Source organism: Cydia strobilella, chromosome 2, assembly GCF_947568885.1.
Source record: "Cydia strobilella chromosome 2, ilCydStro3.1, whole genome shotgun sequence".
NCBI lineage: Eukaryota > Metazoa > Arthropoda > Insecta > Lepidoptera > Tortricidae > Cydia > Cydia strobilella.
In genome coordinates, this window is record NC_086042.1 from 23,759,680 (window position 1) to 23,784,156 (window position 24,477).

The 24,477-nt window shown below is 37.8% G+C and overlaps 2 protein-coding genes across 2 annotated transcripts in view; one reads left to right on the forward strand and one right to left on the reverse strand.

Annotated features, from left to right (window-relative positions):
• LOC134754051 (heme transporter FLVCR2-like) overlaps positions 1–24,477 on the reverse strand; it is a 392,641-nt gene that overhangs the window by 66,600 nt on the left and 301,564 nt on the right. The window lies entirely within an intron of this gene.
• The window catches only part of LOC134750358 (uncharacterized), a 34,158-nt gene continuing 13,314 nt past the window's right edge, over positions 3,634–24,477 (forward strand). The window contains exons 1-3 of the mRNA XM_063685521.1: positions 3,634–3,757; positions 8,061–8,241; positions 13,305–13,464. Coding sequence (XP_063541591.1) covers positions 8,068–8,241; positions 13,305–13,464 — 334 coding nt within the window. The 5' untranslated portion in view covers positions 3,634–3,757; positions 8,061–8,067. The remainder of the gene's footprint in view (positions 3,758–8,060; positions 8,242–13,304; positions 13,465–24,477) is intronic.

Consider the following 24,477-nt stretch of genomic DNA (forward strand, 5'->3'; position numbering starts at 1 on the left):
TTCTTTTTATTATTGAGCATCGGCAAGTCAGTGTGCCGTGCCAGCTAGTATTTGCCGGTGTTTTGGCGGTTTGATAGTTCTTTGTTCGATTTTTAAATCACAGGATACATTAATGTAAGTAGAGTTTTACATTTTCAGGAACCTTTTAATATTTTTTTTTATTTTTAACATTGCATATTTTTCAAGTGTTATTAAAATTAGATTAGTGGTTGCCAAATATAATAATTTAGATTCTTAAACAAGTTCTTCACCTAGTAGACTAGAATCTCTAGTGTTTTAACTTGTTCAACAACTTAACTTACCTCTTAAGTTGTTATTTCTCTGTAAAATTATATTTGTCTTTTTACTTGAAATGACCAACGGTAGAATAATTTAATCAAGAATTGGCCCGACAGTCAGTTTGCATAGCAATCAACGCATTTCGTCTCCAATTCTCGGATGTCCACACATTATGTATTGGTGGTAAGGAACTTTAAATGAACTTTATAAGAAAATATCACCCCCATGCCACAGCTAAGAAAATATTAATATCACGAAAAATATTAACTTATTAACGATAAAAATATTAACGATTGTTGTAGATACATCTAAAATAAACGAGGAAAATGGGTCACTGTAAATGATTTGTTCCGAAATGCTAACTAAATATTAATACAAGTATTGTTTTGAATTAACTTGATACATAGATTTTGCATTAATATCGGTGAAAGAAACAACGAAAGTTAATAAGAATAAAAGAAAGTGGTGTATTGAGCTTAGAAACATATTAAAAGTTCCACCCAATACAGTGGATTTTTCCACTTTAAATTTGTTTCTAAGCTTAATACCATCGTCCGCAGACGTTTCTACTTGATACAAAATTAATGTGGTGTATTGAGTTAATATAGAGTCCAATTAACGGTTAAAACTTAACCATTTAAAATGTTTTACTTTCTCTCAGTCTTTAGAAGTTAGAGCGAATCGAAAACGGAAATCGGACTTTTTCTCCTGTGTTTCGCAAATGGCGTGACGGAAGTGAGTGCTTCCGCCGGCGAATTAAAACTTTTGCGGTTAGTAAAGACTTAATAAAAAGATTGCGTTAAATTACCTCGTTCAGTTAGTTCATGAAAATGGCTTCTTAACTTGAAGAACAGAATCAATTTTCGTTTTTACCTGCAAATTTATATTTACTGCTTCTCAAAATAATATACTTTATCAAACTTGTTGGTTGAAATTAGTGTTTATTGTGGCGATGAAAATAATAATTTACAATATGGGTTTTTAGAAGTTAAGCATTGGCAAGTTGACATATCTCCATCACTGTCCGTTTTTATACTCTTGCGAAGGAAATGAGGATAGCCGAGCTTCGGAAAATTCATTTCACGGTTATTGACCTCACTATCAAACCGCCTACGCATTTTAGGCCCTTGAAACATGAAATATGTAACTATAAGTACCTATTTAAAAAAGTATGAAATTTGAAAAAAAAAAAAATTATTCCTTTCGCCTCGAAGTAAAAAAAATATTTTACTCCTTTAGACTTCGAGCAACACGGAAGGGAGACAGCGGCATTCGTACTATTTCCCCTCTGCCGAAGCATAGGCACAACCGTGCCTATGGCGGTGCGTCTGGTGACTCGTCCGGACACAAAAAGAGATCTAGGTGTGCAAGATTTATCTTTGACGTGTGTCATTTTCTATGTATTTGTGTCGACATTACAGATTGGATTTTGTATATAGTGAGTGACAAGTGCGCCTGTGTGCACGTCTCTTCCCGCTAAAAATGGCAGAATAATTTGTACGGTAATATATCGCTTGGGCTCCTACCTTCCGACTTCCGACGTGTCAGAAGTCGGTGTTGCTCCAAGCCTATTAACCTTTGTCATGGTGTTAACCCTGTCTTATCATTGCTTCCACCTATGCATTTATCTGGTTCATAAACGTTGTCAAATCTAACACATCGTTGATAATCGTGTGTCCCTATCCGTTATTTTGACATTTCTTTTGCTAGAAAGAGACAAAATTTAACAGGGCTGAACTTTACTTAACACTGTGAGTTGTTAATATAGTCCGCTAATATCTCGAAGCATGGCCACCGAGCCGGAAGTAGCGCCGGAACCGGCAGGTGTTTTCTGATTAAACTCCGAACTAGGTAGCCATTGTTCACGTTTACATAAGCGATCTTAGGCGATGTGACACATTAATTTAAACGCATTGAATGTTCTGGTTACGCTGGAGGATATCAATGTTAAAACAGCTTAATAAAAATAATTTTATTATAGTCCAGATAGCTGAGTTCTGTAGTAGTTTTATAGTTATTTACGATACAAGCGCGAATTACCTATTCGCACGTGTATCGTACAACGTTTTACAGTATATTATGGCCCTTTAAATTTTCGACGTAGTGAAGAAATGTGCTTATTATATGCACATGATGTCTTAACGGAGCACCAGATGTATTGTAAAATATTTTCGTTCTTAGCTAAATACTTAAAAAAAACATGCTTTGTCTAGGAAAGAACAATCCATATAACATTACCGCTGTGTATCTATAGATGCGACTGGCTTTACTGGGACAAAACGTTACATACCGACACAACGGTTCCTAACTTTTATTATGGCTAAAGGGGCCCACTGACTATCAGTCCGCCGGACGATATCGGCCTGTCAGTTGTTCGAAATTAACTGTCAAATTTTTGTTCTAACTGACAGGCCGATATCGTCCGGCGGACTGATAGTCAGTGGGCCCCTTAAGACCACTTGTAAGGTTAAACTAATATTCCTGAAAACATACCAAAAACAACCTACGTAATTTAGTCAGAATTTAGTCGGCTTCATCATTGCCCATCAAGCTGTGGTGGGGATCAACAATATGTCAAACACAAAACCTTTAGTAATTTTTTTATTTCCGATGGCTTAAGATCACTAAATCTGGTTCAGATGAAACCGGTTCGCTACACTCGATAATTAGCACCGTGCTTGATTATGCTTGTTAGTCCAGTCCAAATTCCGATCATTACCTGCTCCTATCTTGATTTGGACGTACTTCATTTAATATCGACATATCGGCCAAAAGACGTGCAGGTACTCCGCAATCAACATCAAGTACTTGACAATATAGACCCGGGGGCCTAACCAAGATGATACTCGTAGGTACATCGATAAACGCTTAAAAACAGTAAAAAAATATAATCTGTCATAGATGCTACAAAAAGTCACATGACCATTTCCATACATAATTTAAGTATTTCAGGCTAGGCCCCCAGGTTGATGAGAGCCTTTTTATCTGACTTCAAGATTTCCTGAAGATTTTGAAGAAGATTCTCAATTCGTCAGCAGTATATTTCACAGATGGCACTGTTGTCAGGAACACAGGGTCTGATAAGTGATGATCGCCCTGGAGATATTAAGGAAATTCTTCAAATATTATAGGTATGCTTATAGTTATTTCAGTAAGCGCTAAAGGTCTTTTCCATGAGTTGAACACATTAACTTGTAAAATATGTTAGTACCTACGACATTTAAAACCTTTATGTACGGTTTACGTTCCAAACTCGTAATGACATTGATTTGTCAATTGGCATAGACTAACGTTATGTCACCGTTAAATGCCACGTCGACTCATCCAAGTTTTGTGATTAAATATAATTTTGTTATTTTATTTACAGTAATTTGCTAGTAATATATTGTAATTAAATTCTTAATTATTTGTATAGTATCTGTGAGTGTATACGGAGCGATTTCAGTTCAATTTTAGATTGATCGTGTTATTGACAAAGGTAGGTGACTAGCAAATATATTTTTTTAGGGTTCAGTACCCAAAGGAAACAAACGGGACCCTATTACTAAGGCTCATCTGTCCGTCTGTCACCAGACTGCATCTCATGAACCGTGATAGCGGTTGGACTAAAGCAAAGGGGGTGCCGACACTTAGCAAATTTTTCATTGGAGTGATGTTATTATGACACCAATTTTTTATTATGTTATCGTAGAGAATACGGTAAAAGAAGCATGTTTTGTAAGAAAAACTTTTCTCTAAAAATCAAAAATGGCCGAGATATTTGACCCGCAAGTTCAAACCACTACTTGACAAATTAAAATCAATCATTTGGAACAGTAAATTTAAGTAACAGAGACAAGATAGGTGCGACGACGAGCGAACCGAGGAGCAGTGTGTTAGGTTGACCGCGATGATCGCGATCACAGACATGTTATTGTACCTACTAAAAAAGGTTCTGTCTTTTTTTTGCACCCCCTTTGCTTTAGGCTAACCGTGATAGCTAGAGAGTTGAAATTTTCACAGATGATGTATTTCTGTTGCCGCTATAACAACAAATACTAAAAAGTACGGAACCCTCGGTGGGCGAGTCCGACTCGCACTTGTGCGGTTTTATTTCTATTTGGCACCAAATAATGTTTTTGTTGGTTTGGCACCGCCTTCAAATATTAAGTAATTACCCGGATGGATTTTAATTTGCTTATTAGAAGGTATTTACTTTTTGGCAGAAATTTTCTTTACGACGGGACCTAGGGACTGGATGAGGATAGGGGTGGGGTATATAAAAATTATTTTGTGCTTTTCCGTGGGTTGGTTTTTTGAAGGCGGTTTCCTTTTTTACAAAATATATGAAATTTTCAAGTTACTTTGTTTTTCTTTTTATTTTTTTTGTTACTAGTTAATAATTTGAAATTATGGGCCTATCCTAATGAGGCCCATGGTTAGCAGTGAGCGATAAAAGATTGATATGATGAATTTGACTTCAACACCACATTTCTTGCTGCACATGACACTGATGGGCTTAGTGTAGGTACTGTGCTGTGAGAGATGTATTGTCAGTTTGTATTCAGGTATAAGACCTGACTCAGGACTCTGAGGAGACAAACCTGGGAAATCGCCTTTGTAAGTACTTCCAGCCTAGATTCGCATTAACTGGCGGTGATAGTTATTACATCAACTATTGATAATTCTTCGTACTGCATGATTACGGTTATAGTGCTAAATGCCCGACGTTAGAGTTCCTCTGCCATATTCAATTTATTGCTTTAAGTAGGTACAAACGGTTTAACCTATTGCCAACGGCAACGTCAATGTAACCGTACTAGCACCGGTTAACCGTATCGCAGTCACTGATCCCGAATATGTGCGGTTGCCCGGACCGGTATGCCCGTATAGTTCTCCGGAGCCAACTGCACCGATCAGCCGTAAAGCAATGCTATTGACAAATTAATCGCCTGGCTTTTGTGGGAAAATATTTGAACAGTGCTGTATGGCAAAATATACATGAACGTGATTATGCAGATGTGATTCTAATTTAGAATACTATTTAGAGCACACGTGGTTAATATCAGAATAGCCTTACACATACACTCTCCATTGTGTACTTTCTTAATTTCAGGCTTTTATTTGACAGAGGTATAGGTATCTTACGTCATGCTCTCCAGTAACCCCACATTACATTCTGGAATTTTTATTATATGATGATTTAGTACACAATTGGTACTGCATTTGTACTTACTTGAAAAAAATTGTATCTCTATAGTTTAGGAGTACAAGCCAAATTAAGTTGGGGCTGCTGTAGATTATCTCTTCAGCAACCCCTACTGAATTCCTTATGCTATTTATATCTGTTTTAATATCCGTCTAAGAAAAACGCGATCCTGTACGATTTCAAATTAAGTCATCATCTTCCTAGCATTGTCTCGGCATTTTGCCACATCTTAAATTATGATTAAGAATACAGATACAGATAGTTTATTCATAACGCCAAGTTACATGTCATCAGGTACATAGTCAATAGTTACATATTCAATTTAACTGTTACACATTTAACACATTTTAATTGGTAATAACCTTGGATTAAGTTTCAATTTGACATCGGTGGGATGAGCTTAGGTGTACTTTTCTTTCGCGTGTTCCTGTTGTGTTACATTACGGTTTGTGGTTGGTTACGAAAAAATCCATAGGTAGTCAGTTATTATTTTTAAAATTTTGTTACCTACGCACATATCACAAACCTTCTATGACGCGTTCAAAAACAGCAATTTACGACTAGCTTAAAGATAAAATGTTTTATTAGAACAAATTTCTTATCTGTAAAAATGTTATTTTTGCATAATTATAACATCATTATCGATATTATAATTCCATTAAATTTCAAACCACTCTACAAAACAAAGCAATTTGATTTGATGCCTATTCTAATATCAGTCGAGATGTTTTCATTTAGTTACCTCCATTTTGACGTTCAATTTATCTGTTTTGCGTTTTGAGTTACTTTTGAGAGATTTACGGGCCAATTCTAACAATGATCTAGATATCCACTAGATATGAAACAGAAACGATAACGAGATATTTAAGAAAGTCATGTCAAATTTGACATTTCCGCGATTCCGAATGTCCATCCAATGGATATCTAATGTATATCCCAAAACGTCACAATAATTGTAGCGTGAAATGACAATATTGGTTTCTCGAATCGAACTGCAAAAGATAACTAGTTGAGAACGAAACTATAACGTATCTATTAGATCTCGTATTGTTCTCGTATCTAGTTATTATCACGTTGTTCGAATTGACCGGCTACTCACTCTCATTTATTTTAAATTTTTAATGCTTTTCATTATGTAGCAGTCACATAATAGTATTTTTCTCAAAAATGGACGGCAAAGTCGACGTTGCCGGTTAAAAAGTAAGTCGCGAAGTGCGTAGTTTATGGTCAGTCAAAAAATTAAAAAGTTTAAAACATTGCAGTCTCGATTTCGGGACTGCAATGTTGCATACAAATTCTTGTCGAGTTCCAAACTTTTTAAAAGTTGAAGTGGCCATATCAAATGAAGGCAGAGGTCCATTAAACAGCCAAACAGATGATCAGTACTTATTATTATAATGTTGGTACCGCGACTGTTTAGGTGTCTCAAATAGGTTGGCGTATTTTCAGCAGAAAAATACACTTCTATTTTTAATTAAAAAAATAAAAAGGCGTCAAAGCAAATCTTTTTACTTTTTCCTGTGAAAATGTATACATAAGAACGTTGCTTCTGTAAAATATTTCTACTATATTTGTATTTATTGCGCCATTTTTGAGAAAAGGGGGATTTTTGAAACTCGGTTGGAAGGCTACTTGCTGGCTTCGGATTCAATTAAACGGACTCCCAAGGTCGTCCGTTTAAAACGAAACCTCAGCCAGCAAGTAGCTACTTCCGAGCCTCGACAATAATGTACTATTGTGCAACAGGTACATAATAAGGGTTCATAAAATTCAAAAGCCGATGACAAAACGAAACGAAGTTGAGTTTTGTAGAGACAGGCCAGAGAATTTTAAGACCAATGCCAATGCAATATGTACCTACCGTTGCCGTTGCACACAATATTTTTTCCAAGACATCGGCAAACACCTAAAATTATAAATAAAATCAAAGTAAATAATTGTTTGTAGATCTTTGTTATTTTTTTACCAATTTACAGTTTTCTGATTTTTCCTAGTAGGTATGTGTACTGTAAGACGATATTACTTGCCAGATTTCATAGTCCTAGGTCAACGGGAAGTATTTACCTTATAAATTTTAATTCCTTTGAAACTCTTGAAAGTGTCGATATATGTATACGTTTTTTGAGGCATAAATGGCCGTATCTTTTTTTTACGCTAACTTAGAAATTTGGTTTTTTCACAGCTTTAAGGGACCGTAGACCTGAGTACATGGTTTAAATTTCAACTCAATACCACGCGTTCCCGAGATGAAGAGTCTTGACAGACAGACGGACGGACAACAAATGTGATCTTATAAGGGTTCAATTTTTTTTCCTTTTGAGGTACGGAACCCTGAAAACAACCGTTGCATAATATTGTATGAATACTCCTAAGAACACTGCTGTTAGGATTCCAAGAACACTGCGCCGGCGCCGGGGCCCACCGGGCCGCACTTCTTATGAAGTTGATTTCAGTCTCACTGGCAGTCATTTAATCTACAAATAAGAGATCTGCTGGAGTAGAGAAAGTACTTACCTAATACAACTTGGATTTGTTTTTTATTCATGTATTACAAAAAAAATCTAATTGAATCTAATCTCAATATTATCCCTAGCTTAACCATGGCGAAGATGACAGAAGCCGAGATCCTGGCCAAGATGAAGGTGCTGGAGGATCGAATCAAAGCACCCTCCATATGGGGCCGCGTGCCGTGCGGCGTCCGCTTCGAAGACCTCCAGGACAAATACTACGAGGACGCTGTGAGGCTGTTGAAGAAACATTACTTGTCCGAGGAAGTAAGTTATCCTAATTATTAAAATAATAATTCAGCCTATATACGTCCCACTTCTAGGCACAGGTCTCTTCTCACGCTCAAGGGCTATAGTCCCCATGCTGGCCTAATGCGAGTTGGGGACTTCACATACACCTTTGAATTTCTTCGCGGATATACACAAGTTACATCATGGTGTTTGCCATTCTCCGAACAACTAGTGGTAAATATCAAATTATATTCCATATATAAGACCTCTGGATTGAAAGTCGGACGCCAGATCCACTCATACCACGTCTCATACACTTGACGGCGGTGGTAGTCTTTTCTGCACTTAAGCGCTGCATCTTGTGTGCACTAACAACGGCCATGGCTGCTACTAAAGTATCTCTCTGAGGTGCATCGTCGACTTTCTTTATTGCTAGATTGCTACTGCGGTGCTGATTTTCTTTTCATATTTTATATTCCACGGAAAGTCATTGACTTTCCGTGAAAACTGCCTTTTTACAAAAGATAAATAATATGACTACAGGGGTTTGCACAACTTAAGATATTTTTTATTCATGCGATGCTGATTTGATATAAAGGATAAGATGGAATTGGTTTTTGATGAGGTGTTGCATTGGATCCATCGTAAAACAAAATACAAAAGTGTTGAAAATTTTGAGAAATTGTACATTGGGTGAGCGCGGTGAGCAAATAAATAGACTTTCCTTCTACCTTTTAAAAATACTTTCTGAAAAATAAAACCGAGGGATGTCATTGATGATCGGCAATAGAGAGTTTTTAGAATATTAAAAAGTCAACATTGACTCTCGTGTGAACCTCTGTTAAGGTAAAGGAGAAAAAAAAGATTTAGCTAAATACAAATTTGCTACGAGCACTTCAAGTGGGGATTGCCCACTGAGCGACGGGGCACAAGTAAATAGCAGTTGGAACAATGTTGCCAGCATGTTTTCAACTTACCCCAATGCACCTTATTTCAATGTATTCGTTGTTCAATTTGCTCCATTCACGACTATCTGATCAAGTTATGGATACACTTTATGGATCACTGGTCCAATTTGTAATCCTTTACAAAAACAGTATTTATTGCTGATAGCTAACGGTGGACTGTATAATGAGAATGAGATGATAGAAACACGTGTTATAAGTAAATTGTTTTAATAAAATACTAAGAAGTAAATACAGCACAATATTTTAACAGTGTCAAAGGCAGACTGACAATTAGTACTTGACATAGAACAAGAATGAAGAGTAATAAGATTTTACAAAATAACATCTACGAAAGAGGTCGAATGCCAGCCAGTCGCCAACAATTGCAGTAATCAAACCCTTATTGATCTAATTTTCTTTGAGTTTTTTCCATAAGCATCTCATGCCAGCTCAACACAAGCTTCAAAGGAACAAAGAATTTTCATTTCCCTCCCGTTTCACGAGCACAAAAACTCTTGCATCTGCTTTAGACATTGAGCACTTAATTAGTAAACTGACAGAGAGGGAAGATGAATTTTTAAATTCTAATTTAGTTAATTAAGATATTTTGCGCGGAGGGAAACTGACCGGAAAGCAATCGCGTTGAGCTGCAGTTCACGGGTCTACTGTAAGCGATTTTTTAGTTTTTTTGAGTAATTTGAATTTATTTAGGTATATTTCTACCTTGAAAAATCGAATACTATACAAAAAAAAATACAGTCGTCCCAGAACTCCAGTCCACATCGTTCCTGCCTGCCTAGGATATGTCGATATCACTTGAAAATCTTTGGTGTTTAATTATTGGAACCTGAATTTGAATTGAGTACACCTACGAAATTTTATTTCTTATTAAAAACACGTTTATTTTAAATTATACGCCAGTTAATTTACATTAGGGATATTAATGTTCGTGCTACCTTTATCAGTAAGTAAATTGTGATATTATTATTGACTAAGTGCGCGACGGTTGTGCTATGGTAGCTAAAAATGAGCTATACACCGTGTCCAATAAGTCCGAAGACTCATCGTTTTACCTTGGCTCCAAAGACATACGGATTACAGGCCATCAAATTCTTATTTTAATAATTATAAAACCGAGGTTTTGGAGGAGATTGTTGCCCTAAATTTAAAATGTATGTTTGGGAATGAATAAGTATTATGTGTTCCAACAAGACGGAGCTCCTTCACACACGGCAAATGCTCTTCAAGCTTGGTGTCAGGATAATTTTGACAGTTTGCCGAAACATAAATGGCCACTAGTTCTCCAGACTTGAACTTATTAGTTTATTTTGTATGGTCGTATATGCTTTCAAAACTACATGATTATAAAATCATAAACCCGGATCATTTCAAAAAGGTTATCAAGCGTATTTGGGGCGAAATGCCAATGGAAATGGTGCATGCTGCGTGTGATTCATTCGAGAAGCGTTTGAGGCTGGTAAAAAAAGTTGAAGGTGGAGTTATTCCGAAACATTTGTTGTAAATAAAATATAATTTTAATTGTAGTAACTATTCGTACATTTATTTTATTCAATATTTGTACTGTATTCGGACTTATTGGTCATCGTGTAAGTTAGTTGCTATAGTGTAAGTCAACGGTAAAATAGCTATTTGACCGTTGACAATAGCATTGGTCAACAAAATAATGCTATTTATTTTATGGGCTTAGTTCAAAGGTTAACTGGCAGAGAAAGTTCTTTAGCAGTAAGTCCATCTTCTGTAGATCAGATTTTTTTGTGCAATATGAATGAAATATAATAATATAATAATTTTATACCCTCGACACATGTCCACCTAACATAAGCAAGAACCGCCTTTAAAATCGTTTCATTTGGAAGAAAAATAGGACCTGTGATAGTTGTCATTTTTTGTCACAGCGCAAAGCAATCAGTGCGTTTAGTTTACCACCACACGCTTCGAATATAACCATTAGATGTTCTCAAGATCCGCTGCAAGACGCCCGCACCCCACTCTAGAGCACTCAAGAATTCTTTGGGATTCTTTTTTTAATAAACCTCTTTTGGAGTTTATCCAAGAGACATAGCTTTTCAATTCGCCTCCAATTCCCCAAGTTTCGTTTCACTCGGGTAATTAGATTAATTTATCAAAATTGCGTTTTCGTACAATGAAGAAATTTGAGGTGCGGTCATCGTTTCTGTGGATACAGTAATATAATAATCAGTATCTTGACTTCTTACAAAACTGTAATGTAATAAAATATGACTGGTATCATCATCATCATTTGACTTTTTGATACGACAAGATCCCTACTTTTTCTTTCACTTGTTCTTAAAAGCTGCGGCTGCCATACCTACAGCTATGTTGTGCAAGTTGCGGAAAGTTTCCAACAACGGAAAAGTTATCGGATATTTTGGAAAATTTCAGAAGATATAAAGGAAGTTTTCAAAATATCCGAGAACTTTTCTCTGCACATCTGTCGCTTTCTCCTGCTACTTTGCATCGAGGGAGGCTAATTTTTTCAGTTTATAATCCGCTTGTTATTCTGGGTTTCTTGTCAATTATGTTGAAATGACACATAATATGACCACACAAAACCATACCATTTGATGTGACTAGTATGTAAGCGCTTTGGTATAACACTGTAATGCTTATATATGCTAAATAAATGAAATGAAATATTATGAAAACAACAAGTACATTCTGTCATATTCTTAACAATCTGTCGGTGACATTGATAATAACACAACCTATTAAATATATTAATAACGGGTCACTCACGTATTGTAAGTCGAAAAAGGCTCGACGTTTCACTCCGTACCGAGGAGTGTCATCAGTGACCCGTTATTAATATATTTAATATGTCTGTGTCTCACGGAAGTTTTGTTATTAAAATAACACAACCTATGTTTAAAATGATTAAATAAATGGCTGTTTTACACAGTTACTTAACTTTTTGCAACAAGAATTGTTGTTTAAGTCAAATTGTTGGCAGTTCTATTACTGTTATTGATGGATATTTGTAAGATATCTGAGAGTTAAATAAAGCGGGAACAAAAAACAAAAACGTATTTCATATATTGTTGTAAGGCCAGGATTACACTCGTAAGTTTTACTTACGTAAGTAGGGACAAAGCTATTTGCTAGAATGAGATAACGATATTCATATCTTATACTGTAGTATAGCTGTGTCCCTACTTACGTAAGTAAAACTTACGAGTGTAATCCTGGCCTAAGTCAAGAAGTGCATGACAACACATGTCAGTAAGAACAGAAAAATAAAACCTATCTAATGAGGTTGCGTTCTTAATCTCCAACAGTTATTATAGTTACCAGAAAAATTAGCTATGACTATGAGTGCGGGGTTTTCCATTAAAACGATGTTCGCGCACTCTCGTTCTATTAAAAATAAAATCGTATCAAACAAAACATAGGTAATTCGGAGTATGATTCCAGATAATAGTCAGCAAAACATCATCAGCGTATGACGAGAACTAAATATAAGTTAGAGACTTAGCGCATACGCTGATCTAGTTATCATAATGCCTGTATCGCCGTAGGTTAACAATGTAGTAGGTATTAAATCTACTCACCAAAGGTAGCTTTTACTCACCAAGCCATTGCCAATAAACATCATTTTGATCACCATATTCGTTTCTACTTCTTCTGCTGACTGAATACAAAAACCCGCCCGAGTACCTATAAGTATAGCCTATCGAATTTACCTATAATTTCTGAATATTTGCCATTTATTTTCAATCTAAGAATTTCCAAATAAAATCGTTTTCACTCAAAATACCTACAACGAGACGTCGCTTGTCGTGGCTTGAGTAACTATTTAACAAATACGATCCAACTGAACTAAAATATCAGTTTTTCACCTAGCAGTGAACACAAAATTAAATTGCCTTATATTGTTATTTAACTTTAGATTTTATTAGACTAGTCAGACAAAGCACTATTCGTTTTCAAAACGTCATCTGCTCGCACAAATTATGTCTATTGTCTAATATGTTATCGTTTTGAAGGACCCTGACACTCACAACACGGGTTAACTTTACACTCTTAACTATTTCGCAATTATCAAGTTTAGTAATATTTAGCTTATTTTTAAAGGAAAAAATTACTTTATTATCGTGTAACCTTCTTTTTTAGCTGACGTATAGATCGGTAAAGATAAGCGAGGACAAAGAGGGCGTGGACGAGTTCACGCACAACTTGCGGATATGGATGAAGGACAAGATGTCCATCGCGGCGGTGAAGGAGGGCACGGAGAAACTCGTTGGCTGTCTCATCATGCGGATACAAGAAAAAAGTGAGTTAGGTACATAAAGTCATTCTGGGCGTTTATTTACTTACTTCCCGCTTAATAGTTGTGACAAAATACGTGCCTATAGTTGCAACCGCTGTGTGGCGCTGTCGTCGTGCACGGTCCCAAGTAACGTCAGGCGTGGCTCACTCCGCGATTTCGTCGCGTCGCTACAAGTACATGCGGCCCACACCAATTTTAGTGTCTAGCCACAGAAGTTGCCGTGCACCGCTATGGAATGGACGCCCGCTCGCGCTTGTGCTGCCGCCTTGCGGTCATATCTGTCGTAATAGACGTGTTTTGTTAGAGAGTGAACTTTCTGTACCTAGTACTATTATTTTTATTCTGTGGTAATGTAATGGAAAATCGATAGTGGTAGGAATACTTAGGACACTCTTTCTCCTAGTAGAATCAATAGTACTTGTGATTCTGAGTAGGAATGACCTAAAAGTTTTGTAAATCCTAGAATGTGTGAACTTACAATTTTATTACAACAATAAAATAATGCCCTTGCTCAACACTCGTGGCCGGGAGAAAGACTGGTAAAGCAGATACGCTTTCCACATATATTTTCGTACATTGACCCGCCTGTTGGTATCTCTATTGCTCGCAAATAATGGTATTGCTGTCCCACCCATGTTGTCGGTTGTCAATATCACTGTGTGAGCTTGACATCAATAAAATTATACGCGTGCAAGGAGATAGCAATAGGTGGGTCAATGTACGAAAATATATGTGGAAAGCGTCTCTTCTTTAGACGTCAACATCTTCTAAATAGTTACCCGCGCTTAGTCTTATTTATCATCTAGAACTTCTCGCACAGTAGGGGCAGGCCTATGGAACTCTCCGCGCGAGCTCGGATTTATACCTACGAATCGCCTCCCGTTCACGGTAGACAAGCAAGCTAGTTGGTTGTCACACGCGCTCACGAACGCACGTCACCGTGCGCCGCACTGGCAATTTTTACGATAGTTATAAGCTACGTAAGTACTATTTCTTTAATTAAACATGTAGTATTTATTTCGAACAATTTATAGTTAGATATCTATTTGAAATAGATAGCAAACTTAAGTTATTTTGGTAAATGTTTATTTTAACGACAGTAAGTTCTTAACTTTACATCGGAAAGTACCTACTCATTTATACTCTGGTTATAATTAATTACCTGTATTCATGGGTTCTCTATTTATTTTATTTTATTGTGTAACATTAATCTCTATCTGGTTTAAAAATAATTCTTGCTGGGTTCATTGCGCGGTTTATAAAACGCCGTAAACACTGCGGTTACTGCAGGGACATTATACCTATTAAAATGACTATTTCGCAAACACTGACGTATAAACGAAATATTATAATTATTGGAACTTAACTTGCTTATTATGTAGGTATTATAATCACTCAGAGAATTAAAAAAATCATACATTACATAAAGGAATAACAGTTTTAAATAAATGATTAAAATACATAATTTAAGATCAGATTTTATTTTATTTCACTCCGCTGTAAGTAGGTGTATCATTTCTAAGCGTCGGCAACCCTAGCGTTGTGCCGGTGCGCGCGGTGCGGGGAGCGGCGCGTTGAAGGTCACTCCATTGTATTTTTGTGTAGGTATCAAAACGGTCGGGGAGCGCCATGGTAGAGTGTACTCGATCCCATGGCGCCCCCACAAACGGCAGAGGGGATACGAAACGCCTAAGTGGGTTTAGTGGGTAGGGCCAGGTTCTCCCTCCCTTCTCGCCAGTTAAGAGGGGGACAGGAGCGGCGAGTCCCACACACCCCCCCATCAATGGCCTTCTCGCGGCCTGGGGGACGGTGCGTAACAGCATTCGCCCACTCCGTTAACAAAAAAAAAGGTATCAAAACGGTAGGTATTTGCGTTTTCTTTGAGAGATAAGTATCTGTTCGTAAGAACTGTTATATAATCTGTGGTAGGGGTGTCACTCGGTTGATACGTAACTGGCATAACACTCATAATGTCCAGTTTTACAACCTGTATTAAAGTCCATGTGGATGAGATCCTAAAACCATCGGGCATCATACCGATTTGCTCGTCGTCTCGAATAATGTTTTTGAATAAATAGCTTTTTTACAATAGGTATAACCGACGATCCGGGTTTCAGGATTATGAAACTTTTTCAGTGGTTTGTTTCTGATTCTGTAAAGTTAAAAAAATAACAAAAGCAAAATCAAAAATGATCAGTAAAGGCGGATTTGCGTCTCGTTATTGCTAGTAAGTATTTGTAAACAAACGTCATTATGTACAATTTCAATTATGTACATACATAGTAAATGTTTTAAAATTCTACCGTTTTTAACGGTGCCTAATCCTTTCCTCGTTCCCAAAGTCTATCTTAACCTAAATCCTATTCAAGCAAATTCCTCTTCTACCATATTTCTTTAGGTACAATTTTTTTAGATAATTGCCATGGGCAATAAATGTAATTAATTTGAGCAAATACAAAATTAATCATTCTAGTTTTTTGGCAACCAATCATAACCACGGTTAGTGAAAAAGATAAACCGTGCATTTTATTTTAAATTTTATAGTTTATAGGAATTGCTGTATCTGAGAATAAGCGGACTAGTCGGCCTTTTTATCCATATATGCGTCAAAGCCCCGGAGCGAGCGTTAGCAAACATGAAACTGCAGGATTGACGTGAACCAGTTCTCGGGTATAACTAACACCGCTATTCACTTCAGTTAGTTTGAAATCCGTATCCAGCTTAATTGAAATTATTTTGATGAGTTTTTCTAACATTTTTCATCCAGATTGCAAACCGATCGAATGCTGACCTGGGGTCAGCAAGCAATGAGAATATCGCCCAAGCTGTTATTACAACCGCTTGCGATTGCCGGCAAATTGATTACTCGGCAAACCAGTGTCAGGGCACTCGCGCTTTTCGCATAAGGTACATATGTTTCTTACGAATCTGGAGGTCAAGGTACTCTGGAACTCTATTCATGCTCGTGCAACCACTAAGGATACAAGGTCTGGCCTCGGAACAGATAAATCAATCGCGATTCGTGCCAGCTGTTTGTTCGCACAATGCGCTGGACTTTGTGCGATGTAGGTCAACCCTTAATCGCTTATTTTCTCGCTACTCTCCCTTTTTAAGGTTCCGTAGTGCAACTAGGAATTAACCTTTTGATTTATTGGTCGGTCCATCGGAGAAAGTCGAATATAATGAGCTTAATATTTAACCCTTAAATGCATGATTTTTTGTATAACTTTTTAATAAATTGAAATAGATGTGTCATGCTGTATAAAAGTAATAAATGTGATTTTGGATAGCTGCATATTGAGCCACGGACCATCAAATATACGATGCATATATACATCATTATGCATTTAAGGGTTAAGAAAGTTTGAAATCAAGGGTAGAAAATATGGATTTAAGTCAATGGCTTGCCGTAACTTGCTTATATGCTGGTCATTTTTCAGTTCACAATAATATTTGCTAACCGTTTAAATCACCGACCACATGGTTTAAATGATACATAGTTTATGAAGATGATGATGATGACTCATTGGACATTTCCAGCATCTAGGACAGAACTAGAATGCTGCCCTATGACTTGAATTAGAAGATATATATTCCGTTTGATTTTCCGTTGTGGACGAAGCCACATTGGTTCTAAAGCCCGATTATGATGAAAGAATTCGTTATGGGTTTGATCTTGTTTTGATACGACCTTGAAGATTTGAGAAATGATACAACCTGATCGAATTCAAATATATACAAATGTAAATGTTAATAAAATGCAAATCATATTTTTTTATAAAATATACTCAATCGATGAACAATGAATAAATTAAGATTTTAAATAACATATTATAATGAAATTATTAATTATTATATATAAATTGAATTATTTTATTGTCGACGTTAAATTTAACCAACTACTTTGTAACCTAGTTACAATGAAAAATATGTACTTTTAATAATTTTTAAATTTCTTTATAGTTTTCACTACCAAGACGTATTAAAAAAAAAGTTTAAATTTAAATGTTGAAATATTATTTTAATAATTGCTTTAGTATTAAGTTTTAGTTAATAAGTACATTGATATACCCTAACAGGGTTCATGTGAACTAGCTGTAAAATGCTCATTGTAAGACCTTATGTAACACATGAATTATAAATGCAATAAATGAATCATGAATTACGAATTATGATAAGACTTTCACTGCATTTCGTTTCGAACGCTTCAATAGGTGTGTGATCTTAAAGGTCGTATCAAAACGATATCAAAACCGTAACAAATTGGTAAATCAGGGATGACAAATCGCATCTAACTCCTCGAAGAGACGGATACTGTCTAGAATCTTTCCCTAACTGCAACTACCCGAACTGAGAATGCTTTTCCAAAGTTTGGTGTTCAACCCCGTAACTCTCCACTAACAATAACACAGTTCTAAGGGGATCTGTAGCTTCACATTTCGCTTTTATTGCATAGACGTCGTCAGATATATTTATATGTCGGATCCGATAGTTCTACGAAGGCATCAGGGGACCAGGCATCTGCTCCATAGTGGGCGGAAACAGTGGGTATATCACGCACACAAGACCAATACAATGTTAATGCAATAAACCCACTGACACTAGGACACGCATGTCACTAGTACATAAAACAAGGTCACAAGGTCGGTATGTCACTAAATAACAATGACAATTAAGTTCCAAATCACACCAAGTCCATCAAGCTTTTACACCACACAGTTATCAAAACGGATACGAATCCGTGGGTCAAGTGGTACAAGTAGGTACTTAAAGCACACACGAAATCTCACGGCACGGTTACGGGACTGCTCGCGTCCTTTTTTTTTTACATCAGGAATGCTTTTATGCATACCGCCGGGCCTGGACGGTTATGTGGGACTCAGGGCTGCACTACCCACTATACCCCATGGTGTCCTCTCGCCGCTGTGGTTGCGGGGTTACGGGGAAGCTCACGCAATGCGTCCGCGACCCCACTGCGGCTATCCTGACTAGGATCCATACCCTTTTTTATTCCCCTGACCTACCCAGTGGAAGCGCTTCCGGAACACTAGGTCGCGCTTACCATCTCGGGAGCCAGCGTCGTGGGCGGGGACGCCCCCGTGTCCACCGCCCGCTGGCTCTCATCAGGGCGGCAGGTTCCGCTTATGAGCGGCACGTCCGCGGCCTATGCGGCGGCGGCGCATCGGGTCAGCCTCGGCCTGGACTTCCCCTTCGCGCTCGGCCGCCTCCTTATCTCTCATGACGTGCTCGCAGAACGTGAGCACAGTCTCCCACGCACTTTCGCTGCCCAGCATGGCCTGAACTACGGCTGGCAGCGAAAGGTCTAGCCCTACTTGGGCGACCAACTCCTCCCGTTCCTCGCCAAAAACTGGGCACTCAGCCAATGTGTGTTGGGCCGAGTCTACGCCGGCTCCGCATTGGTGACACTCCGGTGTCGGTTCCCGCTGGGCAACCTTGTGCAGGTATCTGCCGAAACAGCCATGCCCGACAGTACCTGCGTTAGTCTGAAGGTAAGGATACCGGAGCGTCTTTCAACCCAGTCACGGAGGACTGGTCGTACCGCCTCTATAGTATGGGAGCCAGCCCTCGGCCGCTCTAGCCGTTGCACCCACATCTCCGTCACGTCTTCTAGCAGCTCAGTGTGCCGCTTCGCCACTTCCTGAGGTGCTTTCGGGTCACCTCGGGCTCGCGCCTCCCCGCGCCACTGGTACAGCGCCGCGAGGACCCTCGCGTCCAGGTCCCAGGGCAGAGAACCGGCGAGCACGCACGCGGCCGCCGCGCTCACTGTGCGGTATCCTCTGATTACCCTCAGCGCCATTGCCCTCTGCGGTCGTCCCAGTTGGGCAATGTTGTGGCTGCTCGCGTCCTAACTCAACCATGGCCTCTAATGGCATTCAAAGCTAAGCTCAGAACAAAGAACTAATATCAAATTTTATTCAAGTACTAGACTTACGGCTACGTTCAGCAGTGTTTACAATTAAATAACTGCCCCGCTTCAAGGAACAACGAGCTCTGTGACAATCACGCCTAATACAGTTAATGAATATATTTGACCAGGAATGCGGACCACCTTCGCGGGCCTCAGCCATTATAAGAATATACAGGTGCCTTGCGCCGACATATTCTACTTAAAGGAAAAAATCGTTTGTTTTTAAAAAGAAACAGAACTGCTTTCAAAGTTTTTTTTTCAATTTTGCTTGTCTAAAAATATTCTTGAGTACTAAATATTCGATTTTATGGATATTTTGTAAGACAGACGAGTGTAAGACCTTATGTTATCAATTATCATTAACATTAACTGTATCGACTAGTAGAACAAGTGTTTATTTTTTGGAATTTTTAGTCGGTTCGATTCCCGGGCGAAACAAGCGAATTTAAAAAAATCTTTGATTGCAGTTTTGTTTCTTTTAAAAAATAAAAAATGTTTCCTTTAAGTAAAATGAGCTAACTTAAGGTTTTAAGGTTTCCTTTCAGGGCCCATAAAAAAAATTCACACTGTATATTATTATACGTAGACGCGATAATTTACAGATTGTAATAATGTGGTACGACCCACAATAATAAAGGAAAACTATATTAACATTTAAGTTAACTACGCCACAATAATTACGGTTGTGATCACAGATTTGCAGTTGAATGAAATAACAATAACCAAGTGAAATATGGAAACTTTATATACGGATCCCGTCCGAAGTCAGGTTCGTATTTCAAAAGAGGTTGATTCAATTGGAAATCAGATATACAGGAAGGCGAGGAATGAAACGTGGCACAGGCCCCGACCTCCATTCTGCGACAAAAAATACCTGCTTATAAGGTGCTGCTGCATCACTTTTATTTTTTATTTTTACGAGCCTATTATGGTATCCCACTGCTGGGCAAAGGCCTCTCCCCTTGTCTTCCACGACTCCCGATATAGTGCCTCCTCCGGCCAGTTGTTGAGAAAGGTGTCTAGGTCGTCCCGCCATCTCCGCCTGGGCCTGCCGCGTTCGCGCCCCTCTTCTGGCATCCACTTCGTAGCTACGCTAGCCCATCTGTCTGGATGCATGCGGCTAACGTGGTCCGGCCCAGTCCCATTTGAGCCTAGCAGTCTTCTCGCCGACGTCAGCAATGCGGGTTTTTGCGCGCAGCGTGGTGTTCCGGATACGATCGGTCCTCTTCACACCTAAAATGCACGATTTTTTTACGTACTTTATCAGTTTTTCCTTTTTTTTTTACCCAGCGAATATACGCGAAATCCAGATGGATCGTGACCGGCCTCTTGGGGCTAATTTGTGAGCAACGAGCATTGTTTCTTTGACAATTGCCTCTCTGTGACGTAATATTGTATGCTGCGTTTTACGTAATATGTGCCTCCTGTACCGTTAATTTTGCCCTGCACGAGACAGCGCAGATGGTAGGTATATAGCGTCACAAACAATGTCTCCACCAATATTGAGAAAATGAGGCAGAAACAGCGAGACGAGGCGGTGTTACGAGGCTAATATCCCTTTTTCACGCATCTTTAGTGTAGTAAGTAATTTATATTTCAAGACGAATTGCTTCGCTCCGCAGATGTGCCCGACTTAATTCACTTTTCGATTGAAAGAAATTTCATTTCGTACAAATTGTTGGGAAATTATTTTAAATTTATGTAAATTATTCAGCAACTTGGTTTATATTACGAAGGGCGATATTTATGAATAGCTTGGAATTACCCTCATTATCACCAAACCCCCACATTAAAGCCCCTTATTCTGTTGTATGTGAAATAAAATGGGTGTATGCTTTTTCATGCTCCTATACTCGAGCTTTATGCACAAATGATCCATTGGGATGTTATCGATAGCTCGAAATAGTGACCCACTGCTCATTAGGTTTTCATTGGTTTTTGTAAGTAGGTTATTTTTAAATTGATATAGGTATTAATTTTTGGTATGAAATAAAAATACGTCGATAACCAAAATACCCCCTGATTAATTGTTAGGATTTTTTTTAATGAAATAAATTTCTCAGCAAGTACTCGTGACATGTTATTTTTAACCTTATCTTTAAACAAGTTTTGTTCCCATTGCAGTAAGAAATTTACAATGTTTTGTACTTTTTACATTTTTGTTACACTTAAATAAAAAGTTCTCGGAAAAATTCATGTGTCGTATTAACGCAAAATTAATAATACTCATTATATATTTACTTTGAATTACGCAATAAATACGTAAGCGGCCACACCCTCGCAAAAACTTCTAAATTTGCGAAGACTCGTGAATGCTCGATGAATCTAAGTCTAAATTATCTCGAATAACGCTAAAGAAGAAGTACAAGGTCCCTAAGTGGGTTCCCTCACCTCTCGGCTCCTTACTCGTATTGACGAAGCATCACGGCGCTCTACCGGCGTTATCCGAAGCGCACTACTTGGAATCCAATTTACGTACGGGATCGGCTGTTCTAAGTATTGAAATCTTGGCGAGTTAAGAAACTTGTGAGATTTCGGACAATAGAACCGACGTGCTAAAGACTTCGTTTGTTTTCGGCCTATGCACGATGTCGGGTCGTGGGGTCCGAGTCGATTGAATGGACCTCGAGCCAGGCGCAAATTTCGTCAGTCATCGCCTCCCGGGCGAAAATTCGTATAGCGGTTAACGGCTATGTATGATCAACCCTCGTGAACGTCAGCTGCCGATGCCGCTCTATTGGTGGGTTGAGGATGGCAGCCACCGAAACGCGTAACACGGTCTTTCCACCGCGATACAACCGGGTGACGATTTGTTTTATTAACAATAGCATCTAAACTATCATCTGACAAAGTATCAAACGGGAGGCGATGACGGCGATGACTGAAAAGAATTTTCTTTTTTACATGTTCATGTGACCAGCTGACGATCTTTCCACAGCGATACAATCGGCTGACGATTTTATTTATTCACAATAGCATCTAAACTATCATCTGACAAAGGATCAAGCGGGAGGCGATGACAATTTTTTATAGACTTTATTTGCTGCCATTCCTCAATCCACCAACGGAGCGGCAGCTGACGTTCACGAGGGTTCATCATACATAGCCGTTAACCACTATACGAGTTTTTGATTGGTCATGGAAATCTGTTCCTGGCCCGGGGTCTAGAAGGATCCATAAGTCGATTATTCGTCGGGAAATGTAAACATCCTAATACTAAACAGTTTATGTCTAATCTCTCGTACCGAATCTAGTTTGCGGCTGTTTTATTTTTAGAACTGGTTGCACCATACAATAATTAATTTAAATAAAAATTCAAATGCAATAGATAATGTCAAACATTCCGTACAAGAAATTTTAGCTAATTTTAACTTCCTGTAATCCTATATAATAGCAACCGGTTCGGGCCGCAGTGCGCTGGATGGATACCATGTATATGGGATGCCAGTTACTCGTAAAAGTGTGTCAAAATACTCTGAATTAGGATTGTTCATTTTTTTTAAATGTTCTATTTCGAAAACCATTTCGAGATATTAGGTTTTTAAACAGTTTCCGACATTTGCTGCGATATAATAATCGAGGATTGAAGATATTTCAACAAATATACTGATGACCTTAGTTTGACCTTCTCGCGAGGCTGAATATAATAATGTCATCGTATAGTAAAAGTTATCGAACCATAGTAAATAAATCCGTCACTCACGTAATTGTCAAAGATGTCATTGTCATCAATTGTCATAATAAAAAAATTCAGTTAAACCGCTAGTTTCTTACGATTTGATTTATAATTTTTAATACCTAAACAGTAGATTTTGATTGCTTAATATATCAAAAACCTTGTTTCCACTTGTGGGAATGATTTACAAAAATTATAGTCCGCGAAGACCTACGTGAAAGACGGTGTTGTCGTGAAGTAAATGTGGAATGGAATACTTCAAGTGTTACACACAATATTGCTGTGAGGATCACGTCGATGTAAGTATAAAATTAATATTATTTTACTACGAATATTTAAAAGTCCATTTTGGTGGTCGGGTCACTATTACCTATTTATTTTCTGTGATGATGTGGCCAGAATATCTAAAGACAAACCGTTTAACACAGCTTGTCCGCTACTAGCTCCGTTTTACTGATTTGAAGTTAAATTCAACAAACAGACATACATATATGTAACTTATAACCATCTTGCAAGCAATAAATCATATACATACAAAAATACATAGTTATACTCAAAATACAACATGAAACTGAAAAGATAATTTCTAATTTCCAGGTACCTACAAGTTGCAGTTCAAGGCTCAAGCTGCTGATATCACGATCATGGCGGACAAAACTAAAGTTAATAAAGAGTTGTGAAAAATAAAACATGTCTTTTTTTTTACTTTTTTATTAATTTAGGAAAAACCTGTTTCCCAAAAAAGTGTATACATTATATGTTCAACATGTTCTGCACGTGAGGTTGACATTGAGGGCTTTTATTTAGTAGCATTCAGTTGAAGTTGATTTAGGTTCTACTCTTGTTGATCCAGAAAATAATTGTATAGTTTATTATTAAATCTATGCCCACGCCCAGGCACTATTCTTGCTATAACTTTACATTCTCCGCCTTCTCTAGAGATTTGTACATTATATACATCCAATAAAACTAAGGTATATAACTTAAGGCAGATTTGTGGAGTCAGCTTTCACAAATTTAGCGTATTTTGAGATTATTGATTTAGGGATTCAAATAATACGACGATATTATTTATAGAAAAGCGTTATACTAACATTAATGACATTAATGACAGATGACAATTGCAATCAATTGACAACATAGAAGGTAGGATCCTGTAGAAGTGACAATAATAACGCTTTCTCTGCTACTCCTTCTGAAAGATACATAAGACTATCCCGTTCTGACAGTTCCCCCCACCACTCATGCCTATTCCAGATCTATACTAGATTCATGATTGACAATGACAACTACATATTTTTTAATGCTTGTTGTTGCTTGTGCTTTATCAACAGCCACGACATGTAATTTACGAGAAGTCGTATCTCATATTTTCAATAAATTATAAATATTCAACCGAGCCATGAATTAC